At 38.3% G+C, this 20584-nt stretch overlaps 1 protein-coding gene across 1 annotated transcript in view; it reads right to left on the bottom strand.

The window, feature by feature from the left end:
- LOC5566945 (NACHT and WD repeat domain-containing protein 2) overlaps positions 1–20584 on the bottom strand; it is a 60977-nt gene that overhangs the window by 21282 nt on the left and 19111 nt on the right. Inside the window, exons 8-10 of the mRNA XM_001651312.2 lie at positions 19693–20538; positions 19244–19636; positions 18972–19156 (exon numbers count right to left, since the gene is read on the bottom strand). Coding sequence (XP_001651362.1) covers positions 18972–19156; positions 19244–19636; positions 19693–20538 — 1424 coding nt within the window. The remainder of the gene's footprint in view (positions 1–18971; positions 19157–19243; positions 19637–19692; positions 20539–20584) is intronic.

The following is a 20584-nucleotide window of genomic DNA, read 5'->3' as shown; positions in this document are numbered from 1 at the left end:
AGAGAGGGTATGCCGTCAGGGCCAAATCCAGTAGACGATTTCAGTTCCTTTCCAGCCGCGATGACCATGTTGTCAGTGATAGTGAACTGCTCTACTGATGCAGGTAGTCGAGGAACATTTGTGGTGGCATTGGCTATGTCTTGAGGGTGGAGATGCTCATTGATGAAAACGTTGCTGAACTGGGTGCGAAAAAGATTTGCAATGTCCATGGTGGAATTGAATTCGTTCAGGCCATCGGTCATCGTAGAGGGCAATCCGACCTCCTTTCTTTGCTCATTTACATAACGCCAGAAACTTTTAGGGTTAGTTTTGAGGCGGTTTTGCAAACGGTTTTGGAAAGAGTTGTACAGACGATTATTGAGTTTCTTGTATTCGGCATTCACTTCCATGTATGTTGCTCGCGTAGAGTCTGTACGGTACTTGCTATGTCGCCGAAGAGCTGATTGTTTCATTCTTTTCAGATGGTTAAGTCCGGTATTCGACCACGCTGGCTTGGGCATATCGCGCCTGAGCTTGACTGGAACGAACTGGTCAATAGCGTACATCAGAATACCAGACAAGGTCGACGCAGCGAGACTAGCTTCAGAATCGTGGAGCGCTTCGTCCCAGTCAACATTCGCAAGAAAATTATTCATTCCGGAAAAATCGGCCTTGCTGAAGTCGTAGTTGACACCTTCAGTTGTATCACGGAAGCGTAGTTGTGGTCTTATCGCAATTTTCGTCAGCACAGGTGGATGGTGCCTACACATTTTTACGAGTGGGGACGGAGCCTGCATTACCACACAGTCGTTTTGTATTTCCTCAATGAAAAAGCACAGATCCAGTATGCGATTATTTTCGTTTTCCACATCATTCATCTGGCGGAGTCTAGCGGTACTATACGCGTCAAGAAGTTTCCGCGAAGCCAGGCTAATCGAGGATCGGGTTGCGACGGGAAAAAGATAACCGTGAAAATTCCGTTGCCAAAAGATCGCACTTAAGTTGTAGTCACCCAGAATAACAAGTTTGTCTCTTGGTCCCATTTGTGAGACCACCCAATTCAGGGAGTCGAGATGTTTTTCGATCACAATTTCGTCATTTACACGATCTGGTGGAATATAGACCACGCATAAATATAGCATTGCATCAACAGTGCTGATAGCGATCCAAACTTGCTCAACCATCGAACTTCCAGGAGGATCTATCACATGGGATTTGTAGTTTGAACGAACGGCTAGCAAAACTCCACCTCCTGAGCATTTATCACTATTCGAGGATGACCTATCTTGTCGATAGACGTAATAAGAGTCGTCAAACAGTTGTCTAGTAGAAGTATTTCCGTTAAGCCAGGTTTCGGTAAGGGCGTAGATGTCGTAGCAACCGTCACTGAAGGCCAACTGATACTCGGCAAGAGAGCTGTTGATCCCGCCAACATTTTGATAGTACATTAGAATATTGGTAGGAGCCGACGCATCATTTCTCGCATTGGTTGCGGCCCTAGGGATTGAAGAATCGTCAGGACAAGACACACCATTATTGGATAGATACTTGCCATCGCAGGTGGCTTGGAAGACCCCTTCACCAACACTAGACTCAGGGCCGGGACGACTTGGATGGCACGAACGACATTGCTGCAACGTTTCTTCGACGACACTCGATGGCGCGACTGAGCTAGGTGGACCAGGGGCTTCCATAGTGCTTAGTGTCGAGCGTCCCGGGTTAGATGTTGATGAGCATGATGAACGGTACGAATACGATGCGATGGGTACAGAGGACATCGTTAATGTACTGGAAGCGGGGAGACGATCAGGAAGAGTTTGTTCTATTGAGTTAGAGTACTTGCCTGGAAAAGCAGGCTGGAGAACCCCTTCCACAGATTCGACAGCAGGACCACGACGACTCCGATGAACGATGGCTGCAATTGGCTGGACTGCGCCGATCTGAGAAGAGGTCTCCATTGTGCTTTCTACGGTGCGTCGTGGTTTATTATTTTGTGGTCAGCAGTCAGCAGTGTCAATGGCGGCTTGATGGGGAGTTACTTCGGAATCTGATGTAACAAGGATCGATGGAGTACTTGGTTCGGGCATCCAATAGTTCCGTTCGTTGGTGTTTTCGAATTCGCGGAAGAGAATTCCGCTTGGCCATGAGGAAGGGTCGAGGGCTGCTGTTCGATATTCAGGATCAATGCCGACTTTGAATGAAATGAAATTCAACGAATTCACATCTGTTCCCTGCTTGATTAGAGGAATAGCTTTTGCTGAATTGCATTGCAGGCTCTCTTTCGTTAATTTTTCAACTGCATCTGGTTTAACGCTAGGATGCAGTCGAGAGAGGTAAATCCAGAACAAAGCAGTTGGCTGTGGCACGGTTGCAATACTGACAGAGTCAGTCGCCTTTGTACCACCAAGAAGAGGCTTGGTAACTTGAGGATCATTTTCCATCCGGCGGCGCTTTGATGCGCGACGATTGATAGAAGCGGGATGTAATGGAGTGACCGAGTTGAATTGATTCGAAAGCTGAGCGATTTGTTCACTATGCTTCATTAATTCCCGTTTCAGTTCATCGTGAGCAGCTTGTTGATTTCTGGTGAGCTCATTTATCGTGTTTCCGACGGAAGAGATGGCATTTCGGAAGCGCGTTAACTTCATCAACTTCACGCATTCATCACACATCCAATTCAAATTAGATGAATCATTAATGGCTTTGATGATATTTTTGTCGATGTTTGCGCATCGCAAATGAACGACATGATCACAGAATCCCATGCAAATAATCACTTCTTCGCCACGCTTGATCGATTTTGCGCAGCGGTCACATGCAGCGGTCATTTCGACGAGATGATTGGCCCTTATTCTAGCACACACTTGATATTTTATGCTAGCGTAAGTCCAATGCACGGATGCGAGTGTGTATGTGCACCACTACTTCGAAGACTACGAATTTAACTTGCGTGCAAGTCGAGTAGGTGAAAGCACACTAGCTGCGCAGCTTGCAATTGTAGTTTACGCTATCCACCGGGGTGCGTCGCTTTGGTTTAATTCAGCGTGGAGAGCAGTATTGGTATTGTTTATCAGCAAAACGAAGTACGACTTAGCGCAATTAGCGATTATATCACAAAGGCACTAATCACAGACGTTGACTCATAAACGCTCGATTCACTGAACGTATACAGTACACGGGGAACAGAAACGGCGATTTTAGGATGTGGTTAACAAATAAAACGAAGCTTAAATACGAGACCGAATACAATTTGCATTACGTACAAGTAGCAGTGATGCCAGTGATTCATGGACACTTTATCGTAAGTTTGAGGCGTCCCGGGACCCGAAAATGGTCATTTGTAGGATTAATCAAATGCAAAACTCATAGTTATCCAATTCAATCATTTGTCAAAAGGTTTACTGATGCAATTTTCTTAAAATTCCGTCATGTAGTGGCCACATTTTAACCGACTCCAGAAATTATCTGTGTCTTGAAATTTGCCTACTTCCAGGGGCACAATCGCACAGTACCCTCTTCACCCGACCTGACCCAGTGATCCACCGGAATAACTCCGACCACAGGAATATTTCCGAGTTCCTCTGTCCAATTCTAGAAACTAGATATGTGTGCCAGTATACTGACAAAAAATCATTTGAATCCATCAAGAATTCTCTGAGCGGTGAGGTTTTTAGAATTTTTGCTTTCACTCAGGCCTATACGGGTTAACGCTTTACGCTTAGCTTAGCTTAGCTTAGCTTAGACTGACTACACATATCAATGGTTGCTATTCCGTGATTGACCGAAGTCAGTGAAAATGCACAAAGAATCAACTAGAAGTTCGGCTGGGATTGACCATAATATTTTTCAGTGTGCATAATTCAGTGCCTCTATTTATACAGGGTCAATAACGGTGCCGGCCACGTCCTTGCAGTCAAAAAAAATAATAATAAACATGAATAATTCATTTATCAGAGTTTATGTCGAAACTCACAGTGACGAACCATTTGTTGAAAAATCCTATTTACGTTCCACCGTTGTAACGATTAAATGTGCAGTCATACATATTTTATAGATTAGAAATAGTAGCATGCATTGAGCTCACCAATTGATCCGTCATCCTTGACTGAGCAGCCACAATCCACTTTCAGCTTCATTCGTTTGCTCGGCTATATGAAAGCATTCAGAAAAAATAGGCGCGTGACCCGAGAGGGAAATAAAACTGACGACTGCTCGGGCTTTCTTGACGCACTGCCCAGGAGCAAGCGTCAAGGTCGAAGGATCAAACAGAACTAGCGGATCGCGGATTCACTTTTTCTAGACCGACGCGCGACATGTTTGATCCTGCCCGCAGGAGCAAGCGACAAGGTCGAAGGAACAAACAGAACTCTCAATCGCGTTTAACGCTTTACGGAGCCGAAACTCATTTTTTGTATATACAATTTATTTACTTTTCAGTACCAAAATTAGTACGGGATGGAGCCAGGATACTCGTGGCAACTCGAGATTAATGGTCACAATTCTGGAAAGGGAAGGACATGGTAAGGATTGGGTTTAGGGTTCTCTGCAGCGCATCCGGGAGGTATAGCGTGGTAGATCTATTATAGTGTCATGGCGTTGCTACCATTGGCGTAGGAACAGGGGGGGCCAGGGGGGCCTGGCCCCCTCCAGAATCATCCAGGCCCCCCCCAGAAAATTTTGATGATAATAAAAATGAAAATTTTAACAAAAACTATTTAACATGAAGAGAAATCTTCTGATTCAATGTACATGACTCTTGTTATTGACAACAATCTCTTCTATAGTAACGTTATTTTATGTACATCTATAGTGATGAAACCTCGCTTGTCTTATACAACATCAGCGTGGTGGTTCTGACTTTGGTGAATCGCACGATAACCGAAATCATAACCGTCCGGCCGTCGATTGAATGGTTATTTGTTAGAAATAGCTTCTTGTTGTTTGCGATAAGCGCAATTTTTCGACATTTCCGTTGCAAAAAATATCGTGGTACAAGAAAAGGCAGTATCTGGGAAATTGAAATCCCAAAATTCGTTATTTTTCTGAATAATCCAAATAAATGCTGTTTCAGCATAAAGCAGCATATTCACTGCATTATAATTTCTCATGTTTTTGGGGGATACCCTGTTCAAGGTAATGTCCGAAAAAAAATTGAAAAAAAATATACAAAATTACTAAAGGAATTTCGACAGTACATAGCGGGATTTTTTGTCGAAAAATAAGGCTTGACTTTCAAAAAATTTCGGCATGGCCAAGTTTTCTAAAATTTTCCAAAAAACTTTTCGACATTCTTTATGAAATTTTAGTATGATGAAATTCTTGAAGAAATATTGAAAGGTGGCTTAAGAAATTTTGAAAATCTCTTGAAAATTAGTCGAGTAATATTGTGGGGTTTGTTCATACTTTCAAAGCAATTTCCTCCTGATGGACATTCGTTCTATGTCTACTATTTATTAGGAAAATGATTCCGGAATATAATCCCGGATTTACCAAAAAAAATGTTACCCAATCTTTTAAAAGTTTAGCATTCCTCTAAAAATAATTGATTTTGTCGAATCTTATACTGAGATATTTCGCTGAAAGTTATATAAGAAATTCTTCTGTTCCTTCAAATAGTTTTCCCAAAAAATTGATTACTAATTCTTTCACGAAATTTATCAAAAGCCCTTGAGAAATATTTCTAAAATACATAAAAAAAATTGCGTCGAAAATTCTGTTATGTTTTCCTTTTCTAGAAATTTTGCTTCAAGTTCCCGGATTATTCAAGAATTGAAAAGAAAATTGTTTTTGGAATGTCTCTTGCCTGCGAATCTTCGGAGAAAATAAGTTGCAAAACTCCAGGAAATTTTTGCTTCCAAAATAAGCATAGCGGTAAAGAAATCTGTAGAGAACCATGTAGCGATATAACAGGGAAGGGAGTGAGGATTTATTAAGATATTCATAAAGACATTTGTATTGATCTTCCTTTAAAAAACTTCTTCAGAAATAATTTTACTATTTTTTGGCAGAATCCATATTTTTGGTTTGCATTTTTCAGCGATACGAGGGCGGAATTTTAGGAGGCTTTTTGGCAGAATTCCAGAAAACCAGAAGTCAAGGAAGGATAGATTCCAAAGACAATTTCCAAAGAAGATTCTGATGGAACTTCTTGAGAAATTTGTTTTATTTGTAAATTCATTAGAGAGGTTGCAACTATCTTGTAATTTTTCAGATTATAAATATAAGGACTGTTCATTTTATAAAGAGGACACTTTGTTTATTCTATATATTTTTAATTTATTGATAAAATCGAAATCGGTTTTCTGTGCATCGTTCAACTATTATTCTATAATGCTATGAAAATATGAAATCTTAGAAAATGCTTTTAGTTGATGAGCTAAATAGTTTTTCCTAAAACTCATAAGAAAAGCTGTTCGTCAAAGTTTAACATTATAATTCGCAAAACAAAAATTCTAATTTTTATGAGCAAATTGTATGTTTGTATTCTTTACTATCCCACTGAAGGTATAGTTCTAAAAAAAATTAATTATATTCCACCATTCTCTGACATTAGGTAACTTTAGTGATTTACCCATTTATAGCCAAATTTGCTGAAACACCATCCTTTCACTCTCAGCAAAAGAGAAAAGTAGAAAGCGTGTTCAAAACAAGTTTGGCTTACTAAAGAAACTATATTTGTACAAACGAGAGCTAAATCGTGCGTTAAACCATAGTCTTAAGTACAAATTTTACTGTTTATGGTAGTTTTACTAAAAAGTCTCATACTTTTAAAATCGTGTACGCATATTTATCGATCTACAGCAAATTGTAAATGGTTTTCTACAAATATTTCAATTGGTAACCTCAGAATAACATACTATGAAAATAATATGTGGAAAATTAAATCGATTTTTTTACAGCAGTGTTGCCAATTTTGATGATTGTCATTGTAATTTGAAAGGTCTTCTAAGAATAAAGCAATTATAATTCTAATGTTCTTTAAGTGTGACGTGGGGACTAGATAAGTAACTTTATGAAGACGTAAGTTGTTTTGCATATTAATACTATATTAGGACTTCCGTCAGGACATACCTTTAACCAAAAAATTCTACTCATATCAGTTCCCTTCAAATTCTAAATTGTTTTCTCTGAAAAATATGGGGGGAAAATGATTTTATTCTATCTGTAAAATTGTTGTTCTAAAAATCGCTTGATTTTTTCCATCAGGCTTCTGATTGATAACGCTTTCGAAGAACAAGCCTTTTTTGAAAATAAAAAATATGAATTGTCGAATTTTCCAAACAATCATTAATATTAAAAACCTGCAAAAATCGACCGTTCTAATCGTTGTGCCATATTCGTGTGAAATTTAATTATTTTGGAGAATTTTTATTATCACAAAATTGTACAATACTAGTCGAACGATGTGCAGAAAACCGCTTGAAATTTCATTGATAAATTAAAAAATGCTGTCTTTTTAATTTATCAATGAAATTTCAAGCGGTTTTCTGCACAAGATGTCCACTTTATAAAATGAACAGTCCCTAACTTAATTTTCATTGTTCCATTGCCCATCTATTGTTCTACCTGCTTCAACAATTTGTTGTTTCTCCTTCCTTCCCATGACGCTTTAAGGAACTTCGTACAAAAATCTTTCCATACTACAAAAACCAACATTTCATAGAATCTATAAAAAGGTAAATTATGATAGTTTAAAAAATGCAGAATTCTTATACGTATGGTTTTGGATTTCTCAAAGCCCATCAGGAATTCCTCAACAAATTTTCAAAGTAATGCAAAGTTTATCCAAAGATTTAAATTTATTAAAAACTTACATTACGAATTTTACCACAATATATCTTCCGTAATGTTCTTAAAAAAGTACCGGCAATATTTTCGCGTTAAATTTCTACAGTACCACAAAATAATCAATGATACACCCTTTTAAAAAGTTTGCTTGGAAATTTCTAAAGTTAGGAAAATGGGCTCTACATTAATATGTTCAACATAGTATCATGAAGCTGTCGAGTTCATACAAAATTTTATGTAAGATTTTAGTAACAAATACTTTCAGTTGAAATTCCATCCATTTTAACACCAATCATTTTCTGTTATAGAAGACGAAGGAAAAAGAGAAAAATTTTTTGTAGTAAATCCTGCATGGACATTTTTTCTCTGAAATACATTGTCAACAAATTTCAGAAATTCTACGATATATTACTTGAATTTTACGACAGGAATTTAGTAATTTTTCGCGAATTATTTTTAAGCTGCAATTATTAAAAATAAAAAAAATACCAATTCTTTCAATTTTTTTTGTATGTTTATTTTTTATGGCGTGATTCGTAGGAGGAGTTTGTAAAGCAATCACTGAAAAAAATTAATATGGATAGCGGATACATTTTTAAATGTATTTTATGGAAGAATCCTGAGATTACCATTTGAAAAAAATTGGAGTTATTTCTAGTGCCCGAAGAAATACTTGATGGAACTGTAACTTTGATGAAAACACTCTTTGAAAATTCCCATTTGGTAAAGAAAATGTAAAGAAAAAAATCTCTGGAAAATACTTGGAAGAATCTCTGGTAAATCTTTCGGAAGAATCTTAGGGAAACAATAATATAATTCTTTAAGAAATTCCTGAACTAATTTGAGTATTTTTGCAGAAGAATGAAACAGTTGAACGTATTCCGCTAGGAACTTCCTAGGAATGTTAGATTTGAAATTTTTGAAAAAATAAAAGAAAAAAAATTGAGGGGGATTATAACTAAGTGATCATGAAGACATTTTTGGTGAGACTCCTAGATTTTTTTGTACTATTTTTTGGAGAAATTGTAAGTAACTTCTAACAATCCCAAACAAATTATAAATGAACTGCTGGAGGATTCTTCGAACTTACAGTTGGAATGTATATGTAATAAGTACGTAGAGGACTTTCCAGGAGAAATCATTAAAAGAACTTCATATGCATTCTCTGGCGGAATTCTTCAAGAAATTTTTTCAATCCAATTTGTTCGAGAAATTTTCTGGTGAGATCAGAAAGCCTGGAAATGATTTTCCGTTGGAATCCCAGGACAAACTCAGTGAAAACTAATAAATAAGTTCTTTAAGAAAGCACTGAAAACTACGAAAACTATTCATGAACAAATCTCCGTAGGAATTCTCAGAGAAATCTCTCCAAAGCACATGTTTAAGTATTTGCGAAATTCGTGGAAGAATCACAAAGGACATTCCTTGTAAGTTTATTTTTCTAGAAATCTTGACTGTATTACAAAAAGAATGAATCTTTTTCGTTGTGAAAATTGAAAATAACAAATATCACTGATGAGCCGTGAAATGAAACAAAATAATAAATGAATAAAAATCCTTTGAAATTACGAAATTTGTGAAAATCCGACTGTTGCTGTTAACAGAACTTTTGAAAAACAAGTATTTGCTAGGCCCCCCCTAGGCCCCCTCCAGAAAAAAATCCTAGCTACGCCAATGTTGCTACCAATTTATTGTCGGTATTCGTCTGCCGGATGGCCAGAATCCTCAATCCAACACAAAAGGGACAACACAGAAAACAAAAACTGGAGAAGAGAACACAAGAGAATTAAACTTGTATACAAAAAAGCGAAGGAAATCTCAAACTGCGACCATATAAATGAAATGTCATCATAACCGAAACCACACCTATTACAAATATTGCTCAGCGCGAGGTTAATCCTGTGCCGATGTGCATCTAGCGAGTAATGGTTGGACATAAATCTTGACATCACGTGAATGAAATCTCGACTTACGTCGAAACCTTTCCACCAGCCTCGCAAGGAAACTCTAGGAATTATGGAATGTAACCACCGTCCCAGTTGGCCAATTAGCCAACCGTGAAGAGAACTTTGACGTACTAAACGAAACAATTCATCGTGTGAAATTTTTCTTTCATATATCTCACCTTCCTCTGCGTCCACCTTTGCGAGAGAGTCCGCCTTCATGGCCATAAATTGAGCAATGTGATGGGACCCATACAAAGGTAATCTTATATGATCTTTCGACCAGTCCGTAGCGTAGCTAAGGGGGTGCGGTGGGTGCGGGCCCTCAAACAAAAAAGTTGTAAAACTCGATGGGGCACCCCCTAGATATGAGCCTTAGGGTAAGAAAAACGCTCTCTCAAAATTTCAACTCAATTGATTGCTGCACCAGCTGGCGCATTCGATTTGAAGTTTGTATGAGTTATTCGTCTCAAATATATTGAAAATTGACACTATGTCACTGTTTTGTTCCGTATACTAATTGCTCGCGTTAAATTAAACTCAGAATGACAAATACACTAGTTGATACCCTAATGAACATAATTGCAGAAGGTTGTATCTGGATTTAATCTCATTTTCATTACTCTTCCAGTTGTTGAAAGTTAGGCTTCGATCAGCACTCCCGTACAGACACTTATATGCATGCGACATGTGCCTCAGCCCGCCCAGCGTCATAGGTGGCTATGATGCGCTTAGTGGCTACATCCAAGCTATGTTTAAGAAACACAGCAGTATTGCATGATATACTTCAGATGGTTAAAACACCAACTTTATCAATTTTAATCATGATACAACCTTCTACAATATTGTTCGCTATTATATCAAGTAGTGTTTTTGATACTACTATTTACCGCTACGGCTATCTGGGGCCCAGATAGCCGTAGCGGTAAACGCGCAGCTATTCAGCAAGATCAAGCTGAGGGTCGTGGGTTCGAATCCCACCGGTCGAGGATCTTCTCGGGTTGGAAATTTTCTCGACTTCCCAGAGCATAGAGTATAATCGTACCTGCCACACGATATACGCATGCAAAAATGGTCATTGGCATAGTAAGCTCTCAGTTAATAACTGTGGAAGTGCTCATAAGAACACTAAGCTGAGAAGCAGGCTCTGTCCCAGTGGGGACGTAATGCCAGAAAGAAGAAGAAGTTTTTGACATTCTGGGTCTAATTGAACGTCATCAACAATGTTTCTGAGCCAAACAGTAGATGATGTGCTGTTTTCCATATGTTTGAGCTAAAAATCCCATATCAACTTCAATTCAAATGCGCCAGCTCATGGAACGACCAAATGAGCTAAACTTTTCAGAAAGGCTTCCTCTAACCCCAAGGAATAATCCTAGGGGGTGCCCCGTGGAATCATACAATTTTTTTTTTCTCCCATACTAAGCTGGGCCAGTCTAGGCCCCAAGATCGCGGTAAGGATTCCTCATAACATTGAAAGTTGGACATAGCTAGTAATATGACAATTTGTAATACCCTAAAATGAAAATGAACATGACAACAATAGGGTTTGGAGGAAATATATATCGACAATATACAGAGGCTCTTTAATTCTCCCTTAGTTTTATGTTCCGGACTAGGTTTAAAGTGGGCCGAGGGGCCCGAAAGGGCCGTAGCCTAGGGGCCCCATGTTTTTGAAGCCTTCTTAAAAGTGTGTTTTGTAAAATATTTTCCTATAAATCGGTGAGGTTCAATCAACCCCACGCATGATATGGCTCCAAGTCTCCTAATAGCTACCCGACCAGACGGAAGAAACAAGATTATAACAGAATGTGTTCCCCTGATGTGATGTTTTTATATCACCAGTTGTTATAAAATATGTACTGTTAGTAGTTAAAATAACAAAAATTCTAACAAAATTTGCACCAAATTGAACTAAAATGTAACAAACCCTGTTACAATTATATCAAAATTATAACAGAATGTGTTTCAAGGATGTTCCAAAATAACAAAATTATTGCAAACTATGTTACTGTTTATGACATCGGATGTTATTTGCAACAAACTTATAAATGCGATGTCAAGAATATAACAAATGTTGTTATAAATGTGTTACTAAAAATATAGCAAGTTGAGAACAAAGCCATCTTGAAAACAACATCTTATCAACTTCAGCTATTTTTAACTGCTGCTGATAGGAATGTGTTAGAATCTTGTTATGTGGTTCTGGTCGGGTAAATAAGAATCTTATATAGATCCAGGCTCACATTTGAAAGATATTGAGATTTAGAATAACGGCTTTCGTTTCATAAATTCTGATTTCTAACCATTTACCCATGTTTGTAGGCTATGGTATTTATGGTATTTTCAAAAGCATGATTTTTAAGGAAACAGTTTTTGACAAAGATTTGGATTTTAAGAGCAGCTTATCAAGATATATGTTTGAAAATTTCTTAGAGCAGTTTAATTGAGATCGTTTCGTGATTTCTATGAATAATCATCGTTAATAGTATGATCAATTTTTGATCAAACATTTCTTTCAGCATTTACATTAGCAACTCCAGAAAATTTCGTTCAGCACTTCCATGAATAAACTAAGAATACTCTCAGCATTGCCATCAGGAAATGTTCTAGTAAATGCTGTAAGAATTTCCTTGGGTGACGAATTACTTAAAAAAAAGCTAGTGAAAATATACATTCCCGTGCATAAGTTTGGCCCCCTAAAAAACATACAAAAGTGTTTTGTCCATATCTCTGTGATTACACGTCCTCTCTATGGCAATTTTCAAAACACACACTAGAAATACACGGCTGATTTCCTCACCAATGGATCGACAAAAAAAATCAAATCAATGTGTCACTAGAAGCGTAATCTTATATTCTTTGAAGAGCACTTGCAAAATCTGAAAGCTATTCAAAATCAAAGAAACAGTCATTCAAGTTATCGTGCAAAAGTTTGGGTTCACCCCTTAGTATGGTGTATCGTGGAACCCAAACTTTTGCACGATGACTTGAATTACCGTTTAATAGATTTCAAAAAGTTTTTTAGTTTCTTTCGCGTGAGTTCTGTTTAAAGAATATAAGATTACGATTCTAATGACACATTGATTTTAAATTTTTATCAATTTAATGCTGAGCAAATTAGCCATGTTTTTTCAGTGTGTCTTTTTAAAATTCTGTCAACTATAAGCTTTAAATTTTAAATGCAAGATTCTAAACATGTTTTTTTTGGGAAAATATCTGCGAAGTAAGAATAACTCATTGTCTTTTTAATGCGTCATAGAGAGTTTTAATTGAACGTGTAATCACAGTTATATGGACAAAACACATTTGTATGTTTTTTTTAAGAGATGAACGCCAACTTTTGCACGGGAGTGAATCTGTCGTTAATATAAGAACAACTTAAGGGAAAGATATTGTTGCAGAGCTTTCTAAAATTCTTTCAGAATTCCGCCTAGATTTTTTTTCAGAGATTATTCAAAAATTCCTCCAGGAATCGTTCTACGAATTTTTTAATGGATCAATCAAAAATTCCACTGAGGAGAGATATTCCTTCACAAATACCTTCAGCGGTTTTGCCACGAGCTATCTTAGTTATTTTAAGTATATTCCTTGAGATTTTACTGAGATTAGTGGCAAACCTTCAATTTTGTTAAGCAGCCCTTCTTGGATTCGTCCAGGACTTACTACAGGCATTCCTGCAAGGAGTTTCTTAAGTGCTTCATACAGTAACTACTCACAAATCCATCATTTTTTCGCAATCAAAAATATCTCTTAATATTCTTCCATAAGTTGTTCTTTAAAGGACTTTCCAAAAATAATCTTCCAAAAATTTTAAGAAACGGAAGTCCAAAATTATATTTTTTATATCTTCTCTGCGAGTTTCTTTCTCAAGGTATCTTACAAAAATAAATATTTAAGTCATAGATAATTTAACCCAATATTTTTCTATTGATTTACGCTTTGGTATCCTTATAAAATAACATCAACTATTCCATCAAGTATTCATCTTGCTTGCACCCTAAAATAACATAAAAAACTTCAAAAATTTCAGGAATATGGAATCGAATATGAAATCGACCACATACTTTACTATCATTTTTTTTCTCACTAGCCTTCCATGACAAAAGTTCAACAAATAACTACTTTGAGCAAACTTCTATAAATTTTTCAAGGTATTTTTCTTGAAGACTTATTACAAAAAAATATACAGGATCTTGTATAACTTTTTGTAGTATTACTCCCTGGCATGTAGGTATTACTTCCTCATGGAGATCCTGACTACGCCTTTGCATGAGAGAATTTTCGCTGGTTGAATATCTTTTTTGTTTTGACTAGAAAGTTTTAAAAAAATATTGAAGGGATATGCGTTTTCAGTACAATTAGACATATTTATTTTGATTAAGTCAAGCTTTTTCAACACAGGGTCGCTGCATTAGGAGAAAAGCACTAATTTTCGACCTAGAAGAAATCTGTGCCAAATTTCGGATTTTTATATAAAGTAGGCAATATCGTATGAATTGGTCAAAAACTAGTGCTAGGTCCAAAATTGGTGGTAGTTTGACACACAGCTACTCTATCCAATAATGTAGCTTATTTTCACGATGCCGCGGCTGTGCTTAATTTTATTTCAGGGGCCCCCAAATTTGTCTCCGCACCGGGCCCGGAAAACTCTAGCTACGCCACTGCGACCAGTGCACACATCTGCTCTCTTATTTTTGTAAGAAAGTAAGATGCATGCTTAACACGTTTCATCGACCGAAGTGCCTCAATTGAACTGAGGCTATTCGAGAAGATGAAGAAGTGGTCTGCGGGCATGTTCGAGATCATCCCAAAGCTGTCAGGGCGTTTCAGAAGAAAGGTGTTCAGAGACACTCCGTGGACTGTGGGATGCCGCACCCACACGGTTCTTATCTTGCCCGGTTTGTTTGGGTTGATCACTGGGAAAATTTGGCGATACCACACACGAAGTGGTGATTTTTGAAACTCTTCCTCTGATAACGCCCCAGATAATCCGGGATCTTTTCTCATACTGTTATCCTAACATCTCCAATGCTTCCGTGCCATAGCTTCACTGTCCGGAAGTCGAACACCGTCGTACTTCCAAAGAAGGCCGGATTCGTATCGCCCATCTGTACGGTGAGTGAGAGTTTCGAGAAGCATTTGTGCTCGTTCGTTTTGTTGCGATGCCAACAATTTGTCCGGTTTTGATATTCCGAGGCTATTTAGCGATAAATAAGAGTTCACTAGTTTGTGTACTAGGATCTCGATTGCACTCGCAGGTTTGGATACTGTGGTAGTTTACATACCGTTCCTCTTTCGTCGCAGTGCAATTTCCAAAGACCATACAACCTAATCGTGTCTGAACGGCAATGGGTTCATTGTCCTTATCTTCACGGCTTGTGATAATGTTAACAAGTCTAGCGTGATCTACTTCGATGAGAATTCGAGCGCTGGCGCTCTGGTAGCACTCAAGCGGAAGTCCTTCCAGGTAAGGGTACCTTTCATTGATTTCTTCTACCAGTAGAGTTTGTGGGCAAATTTTCAGAGAAGATATTGTGGAAATCTTTAATAACTCGTACTTCTTCGGGTTATTCACGCCGGAGATCTGTAGATTGATCTATTGTTAACCTTGCTTCATCTTCTGCGTATCGCCGGTCCACTTCAAGCACAAGGTTTTTCCGGTCCTTCCGCTCCCAACTCGTCGGATAGGCTCTACTCAATCAAAGTGAGCTCAGATCCATCAACACACGCGTATGTGCGTATCGTCTTTGTTGGTCCGTATGGCATGACCAGGATGATGCTAAACATAACTTCTGATTGAACTTGGGGAATATTACAGCTAAGATCCGTTCTGCTCCTCTCTGGTGGTGTGTTGCTAGCAGTAGTCCGTGGTGCTGATTTCGGTGCACCATGCTTTTGTGTGTTATGAAGGAGAGGATGATGAAGAAACTCACATCCATTGATTCCAAACTGCTTAGACTGCTTGCACGCTCCATTACGTTTCCGAAGACATTTTCGGCACAGTCTACACTCTTTCACAGTCGCCCACTTGGAGTCATGACTGAACCCCTCGAATCTCTGCCATTTAGCGACAGAAGAACAAACTCCTTTACACACAACACATTGCTATTTCGTGACGGTGCCGGAAGTTTTCAGTCTGGCAGGCGCTTCATTAGATCTTGTGGCTGTCGACTCCGACTCAGAGTGGATGTACCCGTCCTTTTTGCTCTGCCGGGTTCTTCGATCGTTGTTACCGTTACTGATCATAACGGCGCTTGCATCCTCCGCCGTAGTATACAACCACGCACTGAAGTCAATGAGCATTGGATTTGGATTCCCACAGGAGAATCTGACCCAGTCCATTTTGAGAGAGGGTGGAAGCCTTTCCACTAGTTCATACCGGAGTGAAGCATTGTATACATGTCCATTCATCTCCTCTTCTACTAAACCGGAATCGCTCGCTTCGTCATGGTGCTCAGTTTGTGCTACCCACTCTTGAATCTTCGATATGTTCTCCATCTCACTGATGACGAATCGCTACCTTCGAACTTCGCGTACCGGATTCCGTTTCGTGTCGGACGTTACTGGGACTGACTTTGACTTTTTGGGAATGATATCTACCTGCTGCTGTTTCGGTTTGGTCGCGGTGTTTCGGGGAATGGTAACCAATGGAACAATGGAACCTTGATTCGAATTTACTTGAATTGCACTAGGCATGGAGGCTTCGCCTAACAGTCCGCCCATTGTCACCGCCGTATTTGCAACGGTATTACCTTCGGCTGCACCCGTGAAGCTCCGCTCTCCGTTGTATTCGCGTCCAGAGGTACTGATTGAATAAAACAAACTTGGGGAAATATTCTTTCTTTTTTTCTTGGCATTACATCCCCACTGGGACAGATTTTAAATTAAAATAGAAAGCGTTGTGTTTGGATGGGCATCTAATTCTTCCGAAAAGAGCGCTTTGCGAAAGAGGACCAAGTGATTATTGAGCTGAAATCGAATTCAGGGTAACTTCTGCGTCCTGTCGTAGCGTAGGGGTAACGCGCCCTAGATAACAGGTTCTGAGTTCGATTCTCACCGAGAAGACGTATAACTTTTTCGCAAACTTCACATCAATTTGTCCATTTAATACAATTGTAAAGTATATGTAATGTTTCGTTTTTTGGTAGTGCGATTTTTTCCAAACATTTTTGTGTGTCGTAATTTGATTCTGTACACGATTTAAACAGCGTTGCCACCCACATAAATGTTTGTGCTTCGGCACACTGTATGTCATGCAACACTTCCTTCAACTTTAGTGAACATACCATATCGTTATCTTTAAAATAGATTGGTATCTGCATATAACAGCCCCATATAATTGGCTCTTTTGTATTTAATCGAGCAGTGCTGGCATCTATTATCAGAATATAAAATCTTAAATGACCATTTTGATGTTTCAACTTTGACGAATATCTCGTATCAGTATTTTACATCTAGACGGTTTTAAAAACATAATTCAGCCATTCCATAATAAAACCGATCTAGTGGGTCACCGAATTCCGTGAAAATTTGTTATTTTGTTCCTTATCCGAAATAAGGATACACGTGATTTTGAATTTTTTTATTAGGGTGACCAGAAACATCGCGAGTCTGCAAATTTTTTATTTAAAAATATAACTTTTGAACCGCTTGACCGATTTTCAATTTTCTTGGAGGAAATGAAAGCTATATAAAATTTCACAAAAATTGTTTTTTTTTTATGTGAAAAAAATAAAAAAAATCCGTAAAATTTTCTGAAATTTCAAGAAAAAAAAAGAACAGCAATTGCCCTTTTGATCCCACGGCCTTCAAAACACAAAAAACGGAAATTTTTTATATATTTTTATTTTAAACAACCAATTTTTGTGAAATTTTAGATTTTTCTTGAAAATTCAAAATCTTAAGGTTCCATTTCGTTCAAGAAAGTTGAAAATCGGTTAAGCGGTTTAAAAGTTATAAATTTTTAAAATATACAAATTTTACAAAGTCGTTTTTTTTCTGGTAACCCTATTTCGGAAATGGTCACACTAATAAAAAACCCAAGGATAAGGTACAAAATAGCAAAATTTTACGAAATTCGGTGACCCACTAGATCGGGTTTTTATTTGAATAGCTGAATTATTTTTTTTTATTTTTGTACATGATTTTTACGACCGATTTCGATTCTAATAAAGGACGTAAAAAGAGGTTGGAGTATATAACGTACACACGCCCAAAATATGCAACGCCCTATACACTCTAAGTAATTCATTCCATTTTTTTTTTCATTTCAATTTAAAAACTTAACTTTATATTGATGTCAATGTTAAAACGTGAAAATTAATCTATATCTATTCAGAAACATAATTTTATACAAATACACAAAGACTTATAAAAGTTTTGTCATGCTTATCTCTATATGAATAAAAATGGAGTGGTGTTTGTATGTGTATAAAAATTTCAGAATATTCCCCGAGAAAGTCGTGATAACGAGAGTGAACGAAACTGACATTTTGTATGGGATTTTTCATGGTGTTTTTCAACAGCCTGCTTGATGGAAAGACTAAGCTTGCCGGGACCACTAGTTTTAACTAAAAACACTTTCGTGGATGATTCTGCTTTTCAATGCACATACCTAATCCATGTTTTCTATCAACATTGTTCAATACAGCTCCAACTGTATTGATGTCAAACAGCATACCTATTATCATAGTCATCCTAAAACCAAAATTCTTTTTTTAATGAAAAATTACAGGTTCTTTCAAAAACAATCATTATGTAATCTTTCAACTTCAATCGATTACTAAGCCACCTGCACTCGTTTTAAAAATTTAAAATGTAAATCTTCTAAACTGAATGCAAAAATAACCATATTTTCTTCCAATAACTATCACGGTTATTTCATTTATGGTTCTGAAACTCGTCGTGTCACTGTCCTATACAGGGACTCGATAAAAGCTTCACGAACAAAGCACAAATTTGTGCATTCTTTTGGAGGCATTACGAACAGTTTTTATCTGAACAATCAAAATCCGTTTGTTTATTGAAAGATACTACGACTCAATGAACTAATGTGTTATATATTTTGTACCTACGTTACATTAGACTTTTGGTTTCTTTTCACTGATGATGTTAGGTTACTGCGTAAAACATAGGTCAACACAATCATCTCAAACCGCTCATCGCAAATTTATCTTTTCCATGTCAGTCAAAACGTACATTATTCAAGCTATTTGTACTTAAGAAATGATACCTAGTTTTATTCCTCGCACTACTTACCACTTGTTGTCCGGACTGAGAACCAACTGCTGCATAATCCCTTCCATGCCTGGATTGACATCACGCGTTAGATCGGAAGTGGACAAATCCCAAGTGATGAATCGCGTCGAAATTGACACCATGTAGCGATAATCGCTGGTAAGACAGAACCCAAACACCGCAAACTGATGTCCTTCCAGTGAGTACTGATGGGTGTTTTGTTAGAAACAGAGAAAGCCAGAAGGGGACAAAGAAAGCAAAATGACTGTACATTTCAGTAACGAGAGGATTACCTTTAATGGGCCACCCGGCGTGTGGAGACAGTGGTTCAATGGGATGAGGGCGGAGTCTTTAGGACCGGATTTATCACAAGCTTCAAGCAACATCTTAATGTTGGGATTTCCGCCAATTTCGGGCAGCAAACGACCGATCAACTGCGCCGCCAGCATGTTTGGATAGACACCGAGAATAGCACCGCCTAGCCGAAGGGCATCGGCAACTAACATAAGCTCACGCTTGGCATCTTTATCGTCAATATTCACCGAAGCATCTTCGAAATCGGCCAACACGGCCTGCAAGGGACAACTGGACAACTTTGCGTGTAACCAGTCGTAGTTGAACAGCACGTTTTCGTACAGATCAGTGAATCGTCTTGAGCGCACCAAATGGAATGGCAATTCCCCAAACTGAAAGAGTTTAATTTTATGACCAGTCTCACAGAAAATCGTTTGTCTTTACTCACCTTTCGTAGATTATATCGAGTAACTTTGCCTTCCTTATTGGTGAAGACTAACGGTTGAACGGGAACCTTCCTATCAGCAATGCCTTCTTTATCTGTTAGACCGAAACGATGCCTTTGAATTTCGGTGTATTTGAAAGGTTTAGGTTTTCCACCCCAGATTCCAAGATAATAATCGGCGATCATTGAGTGAAAATAGATTGCCATATTCATGTTCTTAAAGTATCGTTCTTTAGCGGTGTCTCTGAATTGCCTATGGTACCAGTTCATTACGTTAACTCCATCTGCTTCCCGTTCACTGAGATAGTTGGGCAGGTCATTACGGATTCGCGTCCACAACAAAGGAGGAATACGCCGAACTGGGGGCAAATGGTACTGATAGACATCATCCAGTACGCGATCATCCAGTGAGATCAGATCTTCCAGCTCACTTTCCGAAAGGCCTGACTTTGCCGCAGTGATGTAAGCCAGTGCGTGGAATACTAAGATTCGTCCGTGCTGCTTTTCAATACGCTCAAAAAGCATCATAATACTATCCATGACGGTCGAAGCCAGATGGGTATCCTGTGGCCGTGTGTAGCTTCTCCAACGACAGATCTCGGCAAACACAAGTTTGACGAAAATCGGTAGAGAGCATTTGCCGATCGCGTTTGCTACTAGGCGCCACTGATAATTGGAGAGATCCCGACAAGCAGTTGCCATCCACATCTTGATCACGTTCATTGCAAGATCTTCGCCCAGAGCCGTGACTTCGATGAAGTTGTCCTCAATGTCGATCATTCGGCGCAATAAATGGTACTCCTGGGACACTACAGGGTTCGATTCTTCTGCGGCGCATGTAACAATAATCTTAGCGGAAAAAACACTATTAGTGGGACAAACTATTGCAGTTCTA

This window comes from Aedes aegypti, chromosome 3 (genome assembly GCF_002204515.2).
Source record: "Aedes aegypti strain LVP_AGWG chromosome 3, AaegL5.0 Primary Assembly, whole genome shotgun sequence".
Lineage (NCBI taxonomy): Eukaryota > Metazoa > Arthropoda > Insecta > Diptera > Culicidae > Aedes > Aedes aegypti.
Note: the sequence above shows the minus strand (reverse complement) of the source record. Positions and strands in the feature narration are given on the sequence as shown.